This window comes from Vulpes vulpes, chromosome 11, assembly GCF_048418805.1.
Source record: "Vulpes vulpes isolate BD-2025 chromosome 11, VulVul3, whole genome shotgun sequence".
NCBI lineage: Eukaryota > Metazoa > Chordata > Mammalia > Carnivora > Canidae > Vulpes > Vulpes vulpes.
Window position 1 is genome coordinate 28,438,354 of NC_132790.1, and position 16,647 is coordinate 28,455,000.

The 16,647-nt window shown below is 50.1% G+C and overlaps 1 protein-coding gene across 3 annotated transcripts in view; it reads left to right on the forward strand.

The window, feature by feature from the left end:
• The window catches only part of MYO7A (myosin VIIA), an 85,044-nt gene that overhangs the window by 6,182 nt on the left and 62,215 nt on the right, over nt 1-16,647 (forward strand). For all 3 annotated transcript variants that reach the window (XM_072725980.1, XM_072725979.1, XM_026010431.2), the window contains exon 3: nt 11,733-11,846. In XM_072725980.1, the coding sequence (XP_072582081.1) occupies nt 11,733-11,846 (114 nt within the window). The remainder of the gene's footprint in view (nt 1-11,732; nt 11,847-16,647) is intronic.

The following is a 16,647-nucleotide window of genomic DNA, read 5'->3' on the forward strand; positions in this document are numbered from 1 at the left end:
ATTTGCCTTTTAAATCATATAGGAAAAAAAAGAGGAGTTATAAACCAAAATAATAATCGTGCTGGCTTTTATTTTTTCCTATGTAAATATACTTTTAGTAAAATTACCTTTACCAGAGTTCTTTATTTCTTTGTATGGCTTTGAATTACTGTCTAGTGCCCTTTAATTTCAGCCTGAAAGCCTACTTTTAGCATTTCCTGTAGGCAGGTCTACTAGTGACAAAGTCCCTCTCCCTCTGCTTTCAAATGAAAGCTGAGAATGTCTTAGTGTCTGTCATTTCTGAGGGATGGTTTTGCCAGATATTGCATTCTTCTTTTAAAATTTAATTCTAGTGTAGTTAGCACACAGTGTTATATTAGTCTCAGGTGTGCAATATAGTGATTCAACACTTCCATATGTTACTCAGTGCTCATCATGATAAGTGTACTCTTAATCCCCATCACCTATCTCATGCATCTTCCCGACCCCCCCTTCTGGTAACCATCTGTTTGATCTCTATATCTGAGTCTGTTTCTTGGTTTGTCTCCCCCCCCTCTTTGTTCATCTGTTTTATTTCTGAAATTCCACATATGACTGAAATCATATGATATTTGTCTTTCTCTAACTGGCTCATTTCACGTAGCAAGATACTCTCCAGATTCATCCATGTTGCAAATGGCAGGATTTCATTCCTTTTATGGGTGAGTAATATTCCATTCTGTGTATATACATCTTCTTTATCCATTCATCCACTTGATGGACACTTGAGCTGCTTCCATAGTTTGGCTATTATAAATAATACTGCAAGAAACATAGGGTGCACGCATGTAGCCCTTTGAACTAGAGATTTGTATTCTTTGGGTAAATATCCAGTAGGTTACTGGATCATAAGATCTGTTTTCAACTTTTTTGAGAGGTCTCCATACTGTTTTCCACAGTGGCTGCACCAATGTGCATTTCCACCAACATTGCACAAGGTTTTCTTTTTCTCCATGTCCTTCCAACACTTGCTATTTCTTATTGATTTTAGCCATTCTGAAAGGTGTGAGATGGTATCTCATTGTGGTTTTGATTTGCACTTCTCTGATGAGGAGTGATGTCGAGCATCTTTTCATGTGTGTATTGGACATCAGTAGGTCTTCTTTAGAGAATTGTCTGTTCATGTCTTTTGCTGATTCTTAAATTGGATTATTTGTTTTTTTGATGTTGAGTTGTATCAGTTTTTTATATATTCTGGATATTAACCCTTTAGTGGATATGTCATTTGCAATTAGCTTCTCCCATTCAGTAGGTTGTCTTTTAGTTGGTTGTTGCCAGATATTGAACTCTTGTCTGACATTTTCCCCCCTTTCATCACTTTAAATATATCCTCTCATTGCCTTCTGAAATCAGAAGAGAAATCATTGCCATGATTTCTGATGAAAACTCAACTACTAATCATATTGAAGATGCTTTGTATACAATGAGTCTCTCTTTGTCTTTTGACAGTTTGATTTTAATGTGTCTCAATGTGGATCTTTTTTCCCCTTTGCTGTTCAGAGGCTTTTTGTTTTGGTGAAATCCTAATAGTTTTTTGTTTTGGGTTTTTTTTTTTTTTTTTTTTTTGCTTTTGTTTCCCTTGCCTCAGGAGGCTACTGATGTCAGAGAAATTACTGCCTGTGTGCTCTTCTAGGATTTTTATCGTTCCAGGTCTCACATTTAGGGCCTTAATCTATTTTGGTTTCATTTTTGTGTATGATGTAAGAAAGTGGTCCAGATTCATTCTTTTGTATATAGCTGTCCAGTTGTCCCAATACCATTTGTTCAAGAAGCCATCTTTTCCCCATTGTATATTCTCTTTCTTTGTCAAAGATTAATTGACCATATAATGAGGGGTTTATTTCTGGGCTTTCTATTCTGTTTTATTGATCTATGTGTCTATTTTTGTGCCAGTATCATACTATTTTGGTCACTACAGCTTTGTAATATAACTTGAATTCTGAATTGTGATGCTTCCAGTTTTTCCTTTTTTCAGAATTGCTGTGGCTATTGGGGCCTTTTGTGGTTCCATACACATTTTTGGATTGTTTGTTCTAGTTATATGAAAAATGTTGTGGGTACTTTGATAGGGATTACATTAAATGTGTAGATTGCTTTGATTAGTATAGACATTTTAACATTTGTTCTTTCAATCCATGAGCATGGAATGTCTTTCCATTTCTTTGCATAATCTTAATTTCTTTAATCAGTGCTTTTTATAGTTTTCAGTGTACAGGTCTTTTACCATCTTGGTTAAGTTTATTCTTAGGTATTTTATTATTTTGGATGCAATTGTAAATGGATTGTTTTCTTAAATTCTCTTTCTGTTGCTTCATTATTGATGTATAGAGATGCAATAGATTTTTTAAAAATATTTTATTTATTCACGAGAGAATAGGCAGAGGGAGAAGCAGGCTCCCTGGGAGGAGCCTGATGCAGGATTCAATCCCAGGACTCTGGGATCACACCCTGAGCCAAAGGCAGATGCTCAACTGCTGAGCTACCCAGGCATCCCAGAATTGCAATAGATTTCTGTATATTGATTTTGTATCCTGTGACCTTACTGAATTAATTTAACAGTTCTAGTAGTTTTTTTTAGCAGAGTCTTTAGCATTTTCTATATATAGAAACTGCAAAATGTGGCAATTTTACTTCTTCCCTACCAATGTGGATGCCTTTTATTTTGTTATTGTTGTTATCTGATTGTTATGGCTAAGACTCAATGTGGATCTTTTTGCGTTCACCCTACCTGGAATTTATTGAGCTATTTGCACATGTAGATTTGTGACTTTCATCAAGTTTGGCAAGGTTTTGACTATTATTTCTTCAAATATCTTGTCTGCCCCTTTCTCTTCTCCTATCCTTTGGGATTCCCATTATGCATATGTTGGTCCACCTGACGTCGCACAGGTTTCTTAGGTTCCACTCATTTTTTTCTAATTCTTTTTTTTCCTCTTCTTATTCCTCAGACTGTATAATCTCAATTAACCTATCTTCTAGTTTGCTGATTCTTCCTTCTGCCTGTTCAAATTTGCTGTTGAATCCCTTTAGTGAAATTTTCATGTTGGTTATTGTATTTGCCAACTCCTAACATTTTTAAAAATATTTTATTTATTTACTCATGAGACAAAGAGAGAGACACAGAGAGAGAGGCAGAGACATAGGCAAAGGGAGAATCAGGCTCCCTGCAGGGATCCTGATGTGAGACTTGATCCCAGGACCCTGGGACCATGCCCTGAGCCAAAAGCAGATGCTCGACCACTGAGCTGTGTAGGTGGCCCTCAACTCCTAACATTTTATTAGATCACTTTTAATTATTTCTATCCCTTTATTTGTACTCTCTATTTGGTGAAATGTTCTAGTTTTCTCCCATTCTTTGACTATATTTCAGGTAGCTGATAAAAATCCTTGTCTATAAGGTCCAATGTCTGAGCTTCCTCAGGGAAAGTTTCTATTAATTTCTTTTTACCTGTGAGTGGGCCATATTTGTTTCTTTGCATGCCTCATAATTTTTTGTTGAAAATTGGACCTTTTTTTGGAAAATTGGACACTTAAACACGATAAATCTGAAAGTCTGATCTCCTCTCTCCCTCTGGTTTGTTGCTGCTGCTTGTGAGTTGTAGTTTTGTTTAGTGACATTTCTAAACTATCTTTAAGAACACTGTATTCTTTATTGTGCATGGTCATTGAAGTTTTGAAAACCCCTAGAGCCAAAAACAAAACAACTCTCAGTCCTGCAGTTGGGCTCGGTGTGTGTTGGGGCATGCCTTCAATACTCAGGCCATTTACAACCCTGACTTAACCTTCATTTCCTGTCTACAAAGAACTTGAGGGTCAGTTGAAGGTGCAAGTTTAGGCGAAGGCTTTCTTGGGCTTTTTCTGAACATTCTTCCAACCCTGGGCATGTGAGGTTTTCTAAATTACCTAGTATATGCAGGAGCTTTTCAAAACCCATATTTCCCTGGCTTTCCACCAGGCATTTTGGAGTGGCTACTGTTTTTTCCAACTGATTATTTTTTCCCCAGGTGGCAGTGGGTGGTAGTTCAACTCTCTTTGAATGTTTTTGACCAGAGCAGCTTCTCCATCCTGGGGCAGTCCCAAGTTAGAGAAATAAAGGCAGGCCCTTTGTATTATTCTTTTAGGGAGTTCCCAGATAGGTTAAAACAAGCATAGTTCTTTGATAGTAGGTCTGTTCTATTTCTGGCTCCAAAACCCCACACCAGGGATGTGGGGCCTACATCTTCAAGACTGCTGCAAGGTGGGAGGTAGGGGGTAGGTTAAAATACCACAAAGCTAAAAAAAAAAAAAAAAAAAATACCACAAAGCTCTCCTGCCGGGGTTCAGTCACCTTTCTCTTTATTAAATGTTCCATTGGTTACTATAAACATTTGATTATTTTCTAGAATTCTAGTACAGTTGATTCTGACAGTTTCTACCATATATTCTTAGTGTTTCTGTAAAGATGTCTCTGCCATCTTCCTTGACATCACTTGCTCATGACAGTTGGTGCAGTTAGTAAATGAAAGCTTTTTGTCCCAACTTGGTATGTATCCTTAAGTAAGTCTCTTCACCCCCTCTGAACCTCCGTCTCCCCATCTGGCCAGAATTGGGCTGGATGGTGGTGTGATGGCATCAGGGCAGCACTGTGAGTTTCTATGAGGCACCAAGGAAGTACAGAAAAGAAGGCAGTGGAGGGGGCTGTGGAGAACAGGTGGCACATGGCCCTGTAGAGCCTTGGTGGCTGGGTGGGGGCAGGGAAGAGGATAGTGGGGTGAAGCATTCTTGGCAGAGGGCCCAGCAGAAGCAAAGGCGAGGTTAGGGAGACCCTATCCTGTATGTTTAAGGCAGCGGGAGATGAGGCTGGAGCAGCAGTGAGCCCTGGCTCTGGGAGAGGATCTGGTGATGCCACAGTGGGTCACAGGAGCATTAGACTTGCCTCCCACACCTGGTGTGCAGGCTGCTTGCAGGGAAAGGGGCCTATTCCCAGGCTTCAGCTCAAGGTGGCCCAGGTGCATGGGGCTGAACAATGGGTCTGGGTCCGGCAGGGTTAGGTTCTTAGTACTGGCTGGGTTTCCCTGAGGGGGCCTCTATCCATATACCAGACCTGTTTGACCATCTCTTCCTTCTTATTTCCACTTCTCTGTGCTTTGCTTTTCCCTCTTCTGGAGTGCCCTTCCCTCTCCTTTCTGCCTAAAATAAGCACAACACCCAGGTGTCACCCCTAACATAAATTGCTCAGTTATTAATAACCAATGCTCATACAGCCATTTATTCTAACAGGTATGAATCTGAGTGAGTTATACATGTAAACCTTTTTAATCATCACAGGCAACTCATGAGGTACTGTTACCTTGTCATTCCATAGATGCAGAGACAAAGGCACATACAGGTTGAGGAACTTGCCCAAGATGACACAGCTGGAGTGGCCTAGCCAGGATTAAACCTAAACTGTCCAGGTCCCAAGTCTAACAGCATAGTGGCCATGCAATCCTGTCTCCAGAATGAATTTGTCCCTCATCTGGTGGCACTAGCCTTATTTGGGTCTGGCTGCGTCCATTCCTAGGTTGGGAGCTCTGAGGATGGTGTCTCCTAAGCTTTAGTCTGAGCCTCTGAAGGTTAGTTACATGGACAAATGGAAAGATGCCTGGAAGCCCACCCCTGGCACCTTCCTGTGTCTAAAGGTCCTGTTCCCATGGACTCCTATGGGTCGGTGGGTGGGCAGAGGTAGGTGTGCTTGCTCTGTGCTTGGTTGGGGGAAGGACCCCTCCCAAGAGCAGGGTGAGCACAAGAATAGATGGAAATGGCTGCGGTCAGTCAGCTTTGAGCCAGGTGGCAGAAGGCTGGGTCCCTGAGGCTAGGATATGGGGCTGGGGTAGAGGAAAGCCCAAGTCCAGTGGGGGTAGCTCTGAGTTCTGTGTAAAGCCTCACTGTCTCCTTCCTTGCCATCCCCCCTACTCCCAATAGTAGTTGGCTTGTTTTTGTGGGACCAATTAGGCCTCCAGGATTCCAGGCAATGCCAAGGGCCAAATATGGAAACAAAAGACCTTGAAGAGCAAAGGCAAAGGAGGGAAAGGGAAGAAGAAAACATGGGGGTGGGGGATGGGGGCGGTGGAGCGCCTGGGTGGCTGTGTGGGTTGAGCATCTGCCTTCAGCTCAGGTCATGATTGCAGGGTCCCAGGATTGAGCCCTGCATCAGTCTCCCTCACTGCTTCTCCTCCCTGATGCTCCCCTTGCTCATGCGCTTGCTCGCTCTCTCTCAATCCGTCAAATAAATAAACAAAATCTTTAAAGAAAAAAGAAAAGTAGGGAGAGGGGGAAAGGGAGTGGGAGGCGAGTCACAGGGCCTGTGCTTTCTGGATAGGACTGTGGCCCACGGCCCAGCATGGACTCAAGCCAGGTGCCCAGCCCTGTGTGGCTGTCGGGACACAGAGCCCAGCTTGGTGCCCACTGTCCTGGAGAACCGGGGGACACCCTCCCCCAGGCCTCAGTGCTCCCTCTCCCAGCCGGCCAGCCTCAAGGCTGAGTGAGGAGGCCCAGTCACTGTCACAGCTGTTCTGTTGGGAAGCTTCCTCTCGGCCACCACCCCAACCCCTCATTTTCTCCACCCCCTGAAGATTTTTACCTGCCACCGCTTTCTAGAGGTAGCCAGTGAGCTAGAAGGATCTTTCAGGCACCTTCCCTTAAGCCTTCCCTTAAGTCTTAAAAATTCATGAAGTTTATTGCGTTCCACTCCATGACATCCCCACGGGACTTTCCGTAGAAAAATTTACAGATTTGCTGCAAAACCGCAGCCCAGGCGAGGCCGGGCCGGGCCGCGGGGCTGGGGAGGTGGGGGACCCTCCCGGCCCGCCCGCGGGCGTCACCTAAGCCGCCGTTGCCATGGGCCCGCGGCAGATGGCGGGGTTTAGGGTTCCCCGCGGGCGGGCGGCGCGCACGGGATTAGGTGAATTAGGGAGCCCGCGCCGCCGAGCCGCCGAGCCGCCGGCATGGAGCCCCGCGCCGACCCCGACCCCGACCCCGACCCCGCGGACCCCGCCGACCCCGCCGACCCCGCCGCCGCGCGCGCCAAGTCCCCGGCCAAGTGGGCGCTGGTGCGCAGCCTGAACCACGCGTTGAAGGCGTACGCGGTCCTGCCGGTGAGGCCGCCGGGAGCGGGGTGGGGGGGGCACCGGGCAGCCCGGCGAGGGCGCCGCAGAGCGCGGGGGTGCACGCAGACTGGGCCCCCACCCCCACCCCCACCCCCACCCCCACCCCCGGCGCCGCAGGCGGTCCCTGGCTCCCCGCGCGACCCTGGCCCCTGCCGCCCCTTCTGGCGCCCAGAGCCTCTGCCTTCACCCAAGGCGGATGGGCCAGGTCCGCCAAGAGCCTTCCCGCGGGTCCGGGCCCCAGGGCAGGGAGGCCCCGGCTGCTCCGAGGGGCTGGGGAGTGCGGTCCGGCTGGCCCACCCGCAGGAGAGCGTGGCCCGGGCCCCTCCTCCACCTAAAGTTAGCAGCTGGACACCTGGCTCACAGGTGCCCTTGGCAAGTCTCTGGGTCACCTTTCCCACCTGTGAAAATGGGGCTAATAAAACCGGTGTCCCAGAGTGATTATGAGGATGGGACGATGGGGTGGGGGGGGTGGGGGGACCTGTCCCGAGATTCCTTTCATTCCACAAAGAAGGAAAGAGGCGGAAAAGGCCAAGGCCCAGTCAGGTGGAAGTGAGGTTCATGGCGCACTGGGCTGCAGCTGGGGAGGGCAGGTGGGTAGACACCAAAGACTTGAGTTTGTGGGGTCTCTCATCTTCCCATGCCCCGACTTTGGGTGAGCTCTGAGAACAGAACTCGGAGAGATTGAAAGATGTCCCCAAAGTCACACAGGATTAGGGGCAGAGCTGGGACCTGAACCAAGCTCTCATTAACTCTGTGTTCGCTGTGGCTGGTCCAGCTTCCCTGTGGGGTTTTGGGTTCCTTTTGAGAACTTTTAGATAGATCCATTCTGTGAGACCCTCTGCTCTAGCCACTCTTGTGACAGTGAAGAGCTGGGACTTGCCCCATGTCACACGGCCATATTGAGGCATCTGGCATGTCACAAATGGTATTTTCAATTCAAGATGAAGTCTGTAGTGGGGCATCTGCCCCAACAGAGTGGCATGAATGGGGCCAGAGGCAGGCATGAGTGCCTGCAATCTGGGGATGGGAGAGGCTGGTGGGGTGAGACCCAGTATCCCCTTCTTCTCCCTCCTCCTGCTCCACAAAAAAGTTTCCTGCTCTTTTTTTTTTCTTTTAAAGATTTGAGTGAGAGAGCACAAGCAGCAGAGGCAGAGGGAGAGTGAGTCTCAAGCAGACTCTACACTGAGTACAGAGCCCAAGAAGGGGCTCAATCCCACAACCATGAGATCATGACCTGAGCTAAAACCAAGAGTTGGATGTTTGACCAACCATGCCACCCAGGCGCCCCAAAACTTTCCTGTTCTTTTCCATTTTCCTTCTGTCACCCAGCCAGCAACTCCCGACTCATCCTGTTTTGGTTCAGGCTCTGGCCTGCAGGTGCTCATGATTTTATCAGTCACCAATTTGATGAGTGACTATGGCCAGATTCCTTTGTCTCTTTGGACCTCAGTCTCCTCATCTGTAAAAATGAAGACGGTTCCATCCCACCTGCATCCTGATGCCTCAAGAACTTTCCCTGGGACCATGAAAACATATCCCCTCAGAGGTTTTCAGGCCTCATAATTCTCCCTCAGGCCACTCGGCTGCCATTTTAGCCTTTGTCTAAATTGAGACCCGGAGCAGAGAAAGAGAAAATTAAGTCACTGCCCTCCTTGTGACTGTCCTTGATTAGGAGAGTTCTAGTCACTTCTGTTTCTGTACGTCCTGAGCTCCCTGCTCAGCCTCTCCAGGCTCCCATTTCCTGCTCACACAGGTTATCCTCTGTCCTGGAGTGGGAGGTATTTTCTGTGTGCCAGGCTCTGTGTTGGGTCAGGGGATACAGGTGACTCAGAGAGACTCCTGCCCTCTAGCTGCCCCCTGTTGAGGCTTCCGGCATGCGCTTCGGCCTGCAAGCCATTTAAGGCCAAGGGTCCTATCAGTGTTTCCTGTTTTGCTCACAGAACTGGGTTCAGAGAGATGTCAGGAAAGAGCACTAGATTTGGAGTTTGTCAGATTTGGGCTCCGTTCCTGGTTTTAGTACAAAACAGCTAGGTGGATTTGGGCAGATTTCTTGACTTCCTTGAGGAGATGAGGTAGAAATAGAACCCTCTGCCTAAGAGCTGTTGATTCCAGTTAATCATCTGGAAGCCTCTACCTACCTGGCCCGAAGTGGGTGTATTGTGAGTTAGCAGGAAGCAGCATCCTGGCCAGCCTGGCCTCCAGCAGTTAGTGTCTGACTCTCTCTCCTCTCGTGCTATACAGTCTTCATTCTTGCTCACATCCCCTCTATCACATGTTTTCCCTCTTACACACACACTCTCTCTCTCATTAAGAGATGAATTCTGTTTTCCTGTTTGACTCTGAGGAGTCACATATGGGACTCAGACCCAGGCCTGTTCTTGGGGTGTTGCAGGCTAGTGGTGAAGGGTCACATAGATGGTGATCACCCAACATGGTGCTATCTGGAAGCGGCCACCCCAGAGGCCCTGGAGCCTGGAGGGATGCCCCCATTCTCCACACAGCAGCCACAGTGAGATTTTGAAAATGTAAATTCATCACGCCATTCTCCTGCTTAAAACCTTCCAAAGTCCAATCTCTCTTGCAACCTGGTACCTGCCCGTGGTCCCCGCCCCCCCAATGTCCTCCCCTCTTCTGGCTGTAGGCCCTCTGCCTTTCCCATGTGTTTTGGCTCTGTCCCCAGAGCTGGAACAGGACTGGTCCACAGTGGGCTCTCCCTAAATACGTGCTGGATGAGTGAATGAACTCTTCAGGGGTTGGGGAGGAGGAGGTTGCCGTGGGGAGGGGCCGAAGAGCTGGACAGATGGGCAGGCATCCTCTGTGTGGAAAGGTGGGTGGGGGTGGGGTAGTGGGCCCTGGAGAAGAGCAGGCTGAGTCAGGTGGCCTGTGGCCTGGAACTTGGCTGCGTGGCTGAGGGGTGTGTCAGGAAGGACAGTTTGGGTTTGGGACAAAAGGGTTCCCCGGGGCGCCTTACGGGAAGCAGCCCTGCAGCCCAGGCACACCGCAGATGCCCAGGAAACACAGGAGTTCTCCTTGGCTCTCCAATTCTTCCTGCTTTCTCCAGGAGAAAGCTTGGGTTTGGAGCTAGTCTGTCTCTGACGTGCGTAAACTCCCTCCCGTGAAGTGGAAGCTGGGGCCGAAGGATAGTTGACTGCAATGGGAAGAGGAGGCTGAGGCAGTGAGGAGTTGGCCTGGGACTCACTGAGCCCCACCCCTCGGAGGGAGGCATGTGGAACCTGAGGCTCAAGTCAGCAGCTTGTTCCAGGCCCAGGCGGGACAAGCCTAGAACCCAGGCTCCTGACTCCCAGCCCAGAGCCCCGTCCCTGGGCCTTACCCACAGGGTAACCTCATCACCCTCTGTTTATTCAGCTGTTCTGTTTCTAGCTGCTGCTTGGGAAGTTCTAGTTTATTAAGCTGTGTTCTCTCACTCTCTGGAGAAGCTCTCTTATTAGGATTAGGATAAAACCCACCTTTTACCTGCAGGCCAGGGAGAGTCTACGGTGCTTGGTCTTGCCCACCACTGTGAGGGCTGTAGGCTGGCTCAGTCTTCTGCACATCCCTATGCCAGGGCCCTCCACAGTCCTCACCACTCTCCGCAGTGACTGTGTGAATGTATTTGCTCAGGTCTTTGTTTTCTGTCTCCTCTCAGCTGGAACGTAGTAGACCCCATGGTCACTGCTGGATCCCCCGCATTCAGATTGATCAGTGCCTTGTATTCAGTGGGTGCTCAGTAGGTGTTTGTGGAATGCCTCAGTGCTGAAAGCGGTTGTTCTATTATTTATTTATTTTTAAAGATTTTATTTATTTATTCATGAGAGACAGAGGCAGAGGGAGAAGCCTGATGCAGGACTCGATCCCAGGACCCTGGGATCATGACCTGAGCCAAAGGCTGACGCTCAACCACTGAGCCACCCAGGTGCCCCTAAAAGCGGTTGTTTCTAAGTCCATTTCTCTGACTCTATATTTTAGGTTTAGCTTCCGTGCGCCTCACTGGGCATGTAGTGAGAGCAGGGGACACAGCAGGGCACCCTCCCCCTCAAGGTTGGGGCTCTCCCCACAAGCTGGGAGGCAATATGGTGGAACTTGTATCAGAGGGCCCAGCACAGAGCAGTGTCACTCAGGCATCCCACACCTAGGACTCTGAGACTTGCCTCCAGAGGCGATGGACAGTGTTTGGGTGTCCTGTGGGGATGCCTCCTTTAGAACCGAGAGGAAGTGGTTTGGGTGGCTTGGTGTCTCTGCCTGAACCTCAACAGATTTGTTGTACCTGTATGGGGTGTAGAGCCTTGTGGAAAGCGGGGCACTGGACAGGCCTGGGTTTGAAGCTGCCCAGCTGCATGGTTTTTTCACCCCTCTGAGCCTCTACCTACCTATCTGTGAAATGGGGGCAGCAACAGCTGTTACAGAGGAGGTTTTGAGGACATTGCATAAGTGCCTGGCCCCGGGTCTGACACAGATGGCTCCCAGCAAGTGTGAGCTCCCCCTTCTTCCCTCTCCTGTAGTTGGCACAGGAGCCTCTGGTGGTAGGAGAGCTGGGCCACAGGATCCCCCTCCCTGCTCACCTGGCCTGGGATGTTCTCTCATCCACAGGGGGACTATGTCTGGATGGACCTGAGATCTGGGCAGGAGTTCGATGTGCCCATTGGAGCAGTGGTGAAGCTGTGTGACTCTGGGCAGATCCAGGTGGTGGACGATGAAGGCAATGTGAGTAGCCCCCTACCTCCCCTGCCCCTTAGGCCCTTGGCAAGATACAGGCTGGCAGGCCACCTGAGGCAGGGGCGAGGCAGTCACCTAAAGGGGGTGGAGGCACTACCTGTGCCCCTCCTCCTGCCTCTTAGATGTCCTGTCTTCCACAGAGCTTTCCCACTGCCCCAGCAAGAGGATGCCTCTCCTTCTGCCCAGGCTGCTGGGTTCTATTTCCATAAGCACTCAGTCTGTTCTGCATGGTGTTGGAGATGGGGGGGGCACATGTACAGTGGCGGGCAGAGGGTGGCACCAGGCTGGAAGCTCTACACACACAGGGATTCAGAGAGACTGGATTCAGATTCCCATCCTGCCCATTTATTAGTTATGCAACCATCACCAACCGTCACTTCTGAGCCTAAGTTTCTTCTTCTGTAAAATGGGGATAATAGTAATTATCTCACTGGTTTGTTGACTCATAAGTTGGGTCCTGTGAAGAGAACATCTCAGTAAAGTGAGTTAGTCTAAAAATGACCATAGTCTTGCTCTGTTAGCTTTTGGTGTCTTAGGAATTCATTGTATTCCTTGGCACTGCCCTGGGAATCAGTCTAATGGATTAACCCTTCATTTCTTGTGGCCTTGAAGGAAAGGGACATGGGAGGTGTAGTTCTGTGGGTAGTGGGAGTGGGGAGGGATGGAAGAGTATAAAGTCAGGGTCCTGCTGTGGAGAAGGCAGGTGCTTGGAGGAGGGCCCAGAGGGGAAACACATGTGTACGTGGCCTGGAGATGTGGGGATGTTGTACTGAGAACAGAGTCCTAGCTTAGCGGGGACAGGAGGGACCCGGGGAGATTCAGTCACCCCATTCTTTGGATTGTGCCTGGTGCTGTACCCAGAACTAAGGTTCTGTCTTAGGTTCCTAGATGCTGGTGGCAAAAGAGGGCACAGTGACTGGGAGCAGAGTGCTCTACTGGGGCAAGGGCAGGGCTGGGGGCAGGGGGGCGGTGCCTAGAGGCAGGAAATGCACACACAGGGGGCAGGGGCGTCACTGTTGTTCCTGCAGGTTTCAGGGACACCCCGCAGAGCCCTTAGACCCAAGCTCTGTCTTTGGGTCTTCACAGCATCTGTGAGAGGCGAATGCTCTGTTCCCTAAGGGGAAACTGAGACAGGGAGGGACCATCAAGTGCAGTCATACAGCTAGTAAGTGATGGTGCTGGGATTAGCACTCAGGACCTTTGGCCTCTGTGTATGTGTTTCCTCGCTCAGTATCTTTGTGGCAGTGCCCAGCTTCTGTTAAACCATGCTTTGGTTCCCTGGGTTTAGAACCCGAGTGCCTGCAACATCATTCTGGAGGCTCTGGTTCTAGGACCTTCTAGGAAGCCACTGTGAGGTTGCAGCCAGAGGAGGGGACACAGTTTCAGCTGGCAGTGCAGACAGGCCCGGTCTGTAGTCCTTTTGGGGGGGTGGGGCAGGGACTCTGCCTGCAGGCTCATGTTTCACCTGGGTCATGTTGCCTGTCAGATGGTGTCCTGTAACTGTGTCACTGGATCCCAGAGCTCCCCTCCCACCCACTCCCACTAAAGCCCTGAGAGTGGGGGCTGCAGGTGGGGAGGGACATGACTGGGTGGCCAGGGCAGGTCAGGGACGTTGCTTTGCTTCAGTGGCATGGGGCCCAGGGCTTCTGGCCTCTTCTTTCCGGGCCTTTCCCACTCTTATTCCTTCCTTACCCCCCACCACCCTCCATGTGTTGTCTTTGACCCCTCTGACTTCTAAGATTCCCTTAACTTGAGGGCAGGGACTAGGCAAGTCACATGTAGTTCTTCTGAGACCCCACAACGCATCTGTCTAGACAGGGTTCTCTGTGAAGCCTCACAGGAGGAAGGGAGGAGGAGAGAGAGGGAGGGAAGGAAGAAGAGAAGGAGGAAGGGAGGGAGAGAGGGATGATCCTCACTGGGATCCTAATGTTCTGCTTTTGCCCAAATTGTTCCCATGGCCAGAGGCCCCCTCCTTCCCTTCCTCTACAGAGCAGTTTGTCTCTCCAAACTCAGTACCAGACCAACTCTTTTCCAGATGTGTCTGTGCTCCCTGGGATTGGCCATGTTCTCTCTCTCTCTCTCTCTGGCATTCCTTCAGGCCAGGCCTCAGGTTGTGTCTTGGTTATACTTTGGTCTATGCTGTGGGCACCTGTGGCCATTGGCCTGAGGGGTGCTGACCTCAGTTGGGAGTCCTGTGTAGGAAAGAAGTGAGGAGGCTTAGTTCTGTGTAACCAGGCGAGCCACTTTATCACTTGAGCGTGACTCCTCGCTACTAAGTGCTAATTCTTTTATGGGATGTTATGAGAAACAAATGAGAACATAGATCTCCTCTGTAAAACCAGAAAGCATTAGAGTAATAATATCCAGCCCTGGTTGAGCAATGACCGGGCACCAGCACGTTTTAGAGGTGGTGGGAGTGAAACAAAGGTTGGCTCTTAGTGTATAGATTAATTCCACCACCACCACCACCACCACCCCAGGCCCTGCCCCTGCCCCACTGCAAATCCCCAAAAAGAAGGAATACTTCTTCTCATTCCCATTGCATAGATGAGGTCATGGAAGCTCAGGGAAGCCAGGTGGTGAGCACAGGGCTACAGGGTCACATGGTAGCTGAGCTGCTTCGTACCTCTGTGCTGAACTGTTGGAGGGATTCTGGGGACCAGAGGCTGGAGGTGAGTGGGGCAGGCACATAGCTTGCCCAGGCATCCTCTTCCCTCTGGCCCATGCTGGAGCCTAACACCGAGTCATGGAGCAGGGACCAGGCAGAGGGAACTTTCCAACTGGATCAATTTTTATCAAGAAATAGGATAAAATGGGAGCTAGGAATGTTCCACTCAGGACTGGAAAGTCCGGGCGGGTTCTTCCATCTTCCCATCCGGCCCATTCATGCCTGGGGGAGGTCTGTGGGAGGGCCTGGGCTGGACAGAAGTACTCCTGGCCCGGGAGGTGCCATGAAATGCCAGGGAGGTTGGAGTTGTGGGCTCTGGCTCACCCTTCCCTGACCCCTCTGAGGACCTGCGGCAGGCCACCATCCTCCTCTGATACTGTTTTCTCAGGTGCAGTGAGATGGTGGGAATCAGGGACTACAGGGGTCTCTCCAAAACTAGGACTTCTGCTTCTTCTTCTTCTTTTTTTTTTTTTTAAGACATGAGAGGCACAGAGAGAGGCAGAGACATAGGTAGAAGGAGAAGGAAGCTTCAGGACTCGATCCCAAGACCCTAGGATCACACCCTGAACCAAAGGCAGATGCTCAACCACTGAGCCACCCAAGCGTCCCAGGCCTTCTGCTTCTAATTCAGAACTGTTCCTCAGTAGTCACCAGCTGGCCATCTATCCCGTCAGATTCCCTGCCACACCATTTGTGTGTGGCCCACTATGGACCAAGGATATAGAAGACATAGCATTGGCCTCCAGGAGTCCCCAGCCTTGGGGCACATTGGGAGGTCAGAACCACATTTAGGCAATGGCAGCCCAGTGTGACCACTGCTTTACAATGGGAGACCCAGGGAACGTGGGGGCCCAGAGGAGGCCCTGCCACAGCCTGTGGTCAAGGTGGGGGGAAAGCACATGTGAGAGTGGGCAGCATGGTCAGCAGAGGCTTTAGAAACTGGGATACCCTTGAGCTAGGCCTCGAAGGCTGAGTGGAAAGGAAGTAAAAGGAACAGCATAAGCAAGGCCATGCTGGCTTGGAAGTACAGAGGATTACTGGAGCAAAGGCCTAAGGTCCCTATATCTACCTCAGTTGGCCTTTGAAAGCCAGGCTGAAGTATAGGGGAGCAGGGAAAGGCTCCAAGCTCCAGAGCGATGGGATCAAATAGGTGCTGAGGAGTGCTAGAGGGGAGATGGAGCACTGCAAGGGCCAGGGGGCCGGGTAGAGACAATGGTCTGGATCAGGGTAGGGGCTTGAGGTTTGGTGAGGAGAGTACCACTCAATCAGCAGAACCCTTCAGAGGGTTGAATGAGTAGGACTGGGTGACCACTTAGATTGGGGATGGGATGAATGAGGGGCCGATGCCCCAGATTCTTGCTAGTGTCCAGTTGTTGGAGTTGGTTTTCCCAGAGGGAACCTGAGGAGAAGCAGCTGTGGGAGGACATGTCATATGCATCACACCTACCTACCCACCAAGTCTTACGGCTGGAGCTGGGAGGTGGCAGAGGGGTCCTCTTCTCATCACCTGTTCCCAAAAGTCAAGCTCCTGTCTGGTCCTGAGGATCCCAGGGTTCTGGCATTTGGGAACAGGCAGGGGCCCCCAGAGGGCTATGGGGTCTCACTCAGGCTGCAGCCATACCCCAGAGCACAGTTCACTCTCACCTCACTGAGAAGCTAGATCGTGAGAAGGTGCTGCAGACCCCCTTGGGAAAGGAAGGAGAGATTTGCAGGTTTGTTGAAACTGCCAGTGCTATCAGCTAGATGTACAGCTGGAAGCCACCCCCATCCCCTGCAGCAGAAGATATTGCAGGGGAGAGTAGCAGAGCCATGGAACAAACAACCTCTCTCCTAGTTTCTGCATCAGCTCACAAGCACTTAGTTTCCTGCTACTCCACATTCATCATCAAGCCCCGTGAGACCTATCCTAAACAGATCACGTCTCTTCATCTCCACTGCCATTGCCTGGTTTCAACAGCCTCAGGTTTTGCTTTTGCTGTTCCCTAAGCCTGGAATTCCCTCTCCCCACGTCTTACAGGGGTCTCTTCCCCATCATTCAGACCTCTGCCCAAACGTCCCCTGTTTGGAGAGGTAGTTCCTGACCACCTGAAGGTAGTAGTTCCCTCCTCGATCGCTATCCCA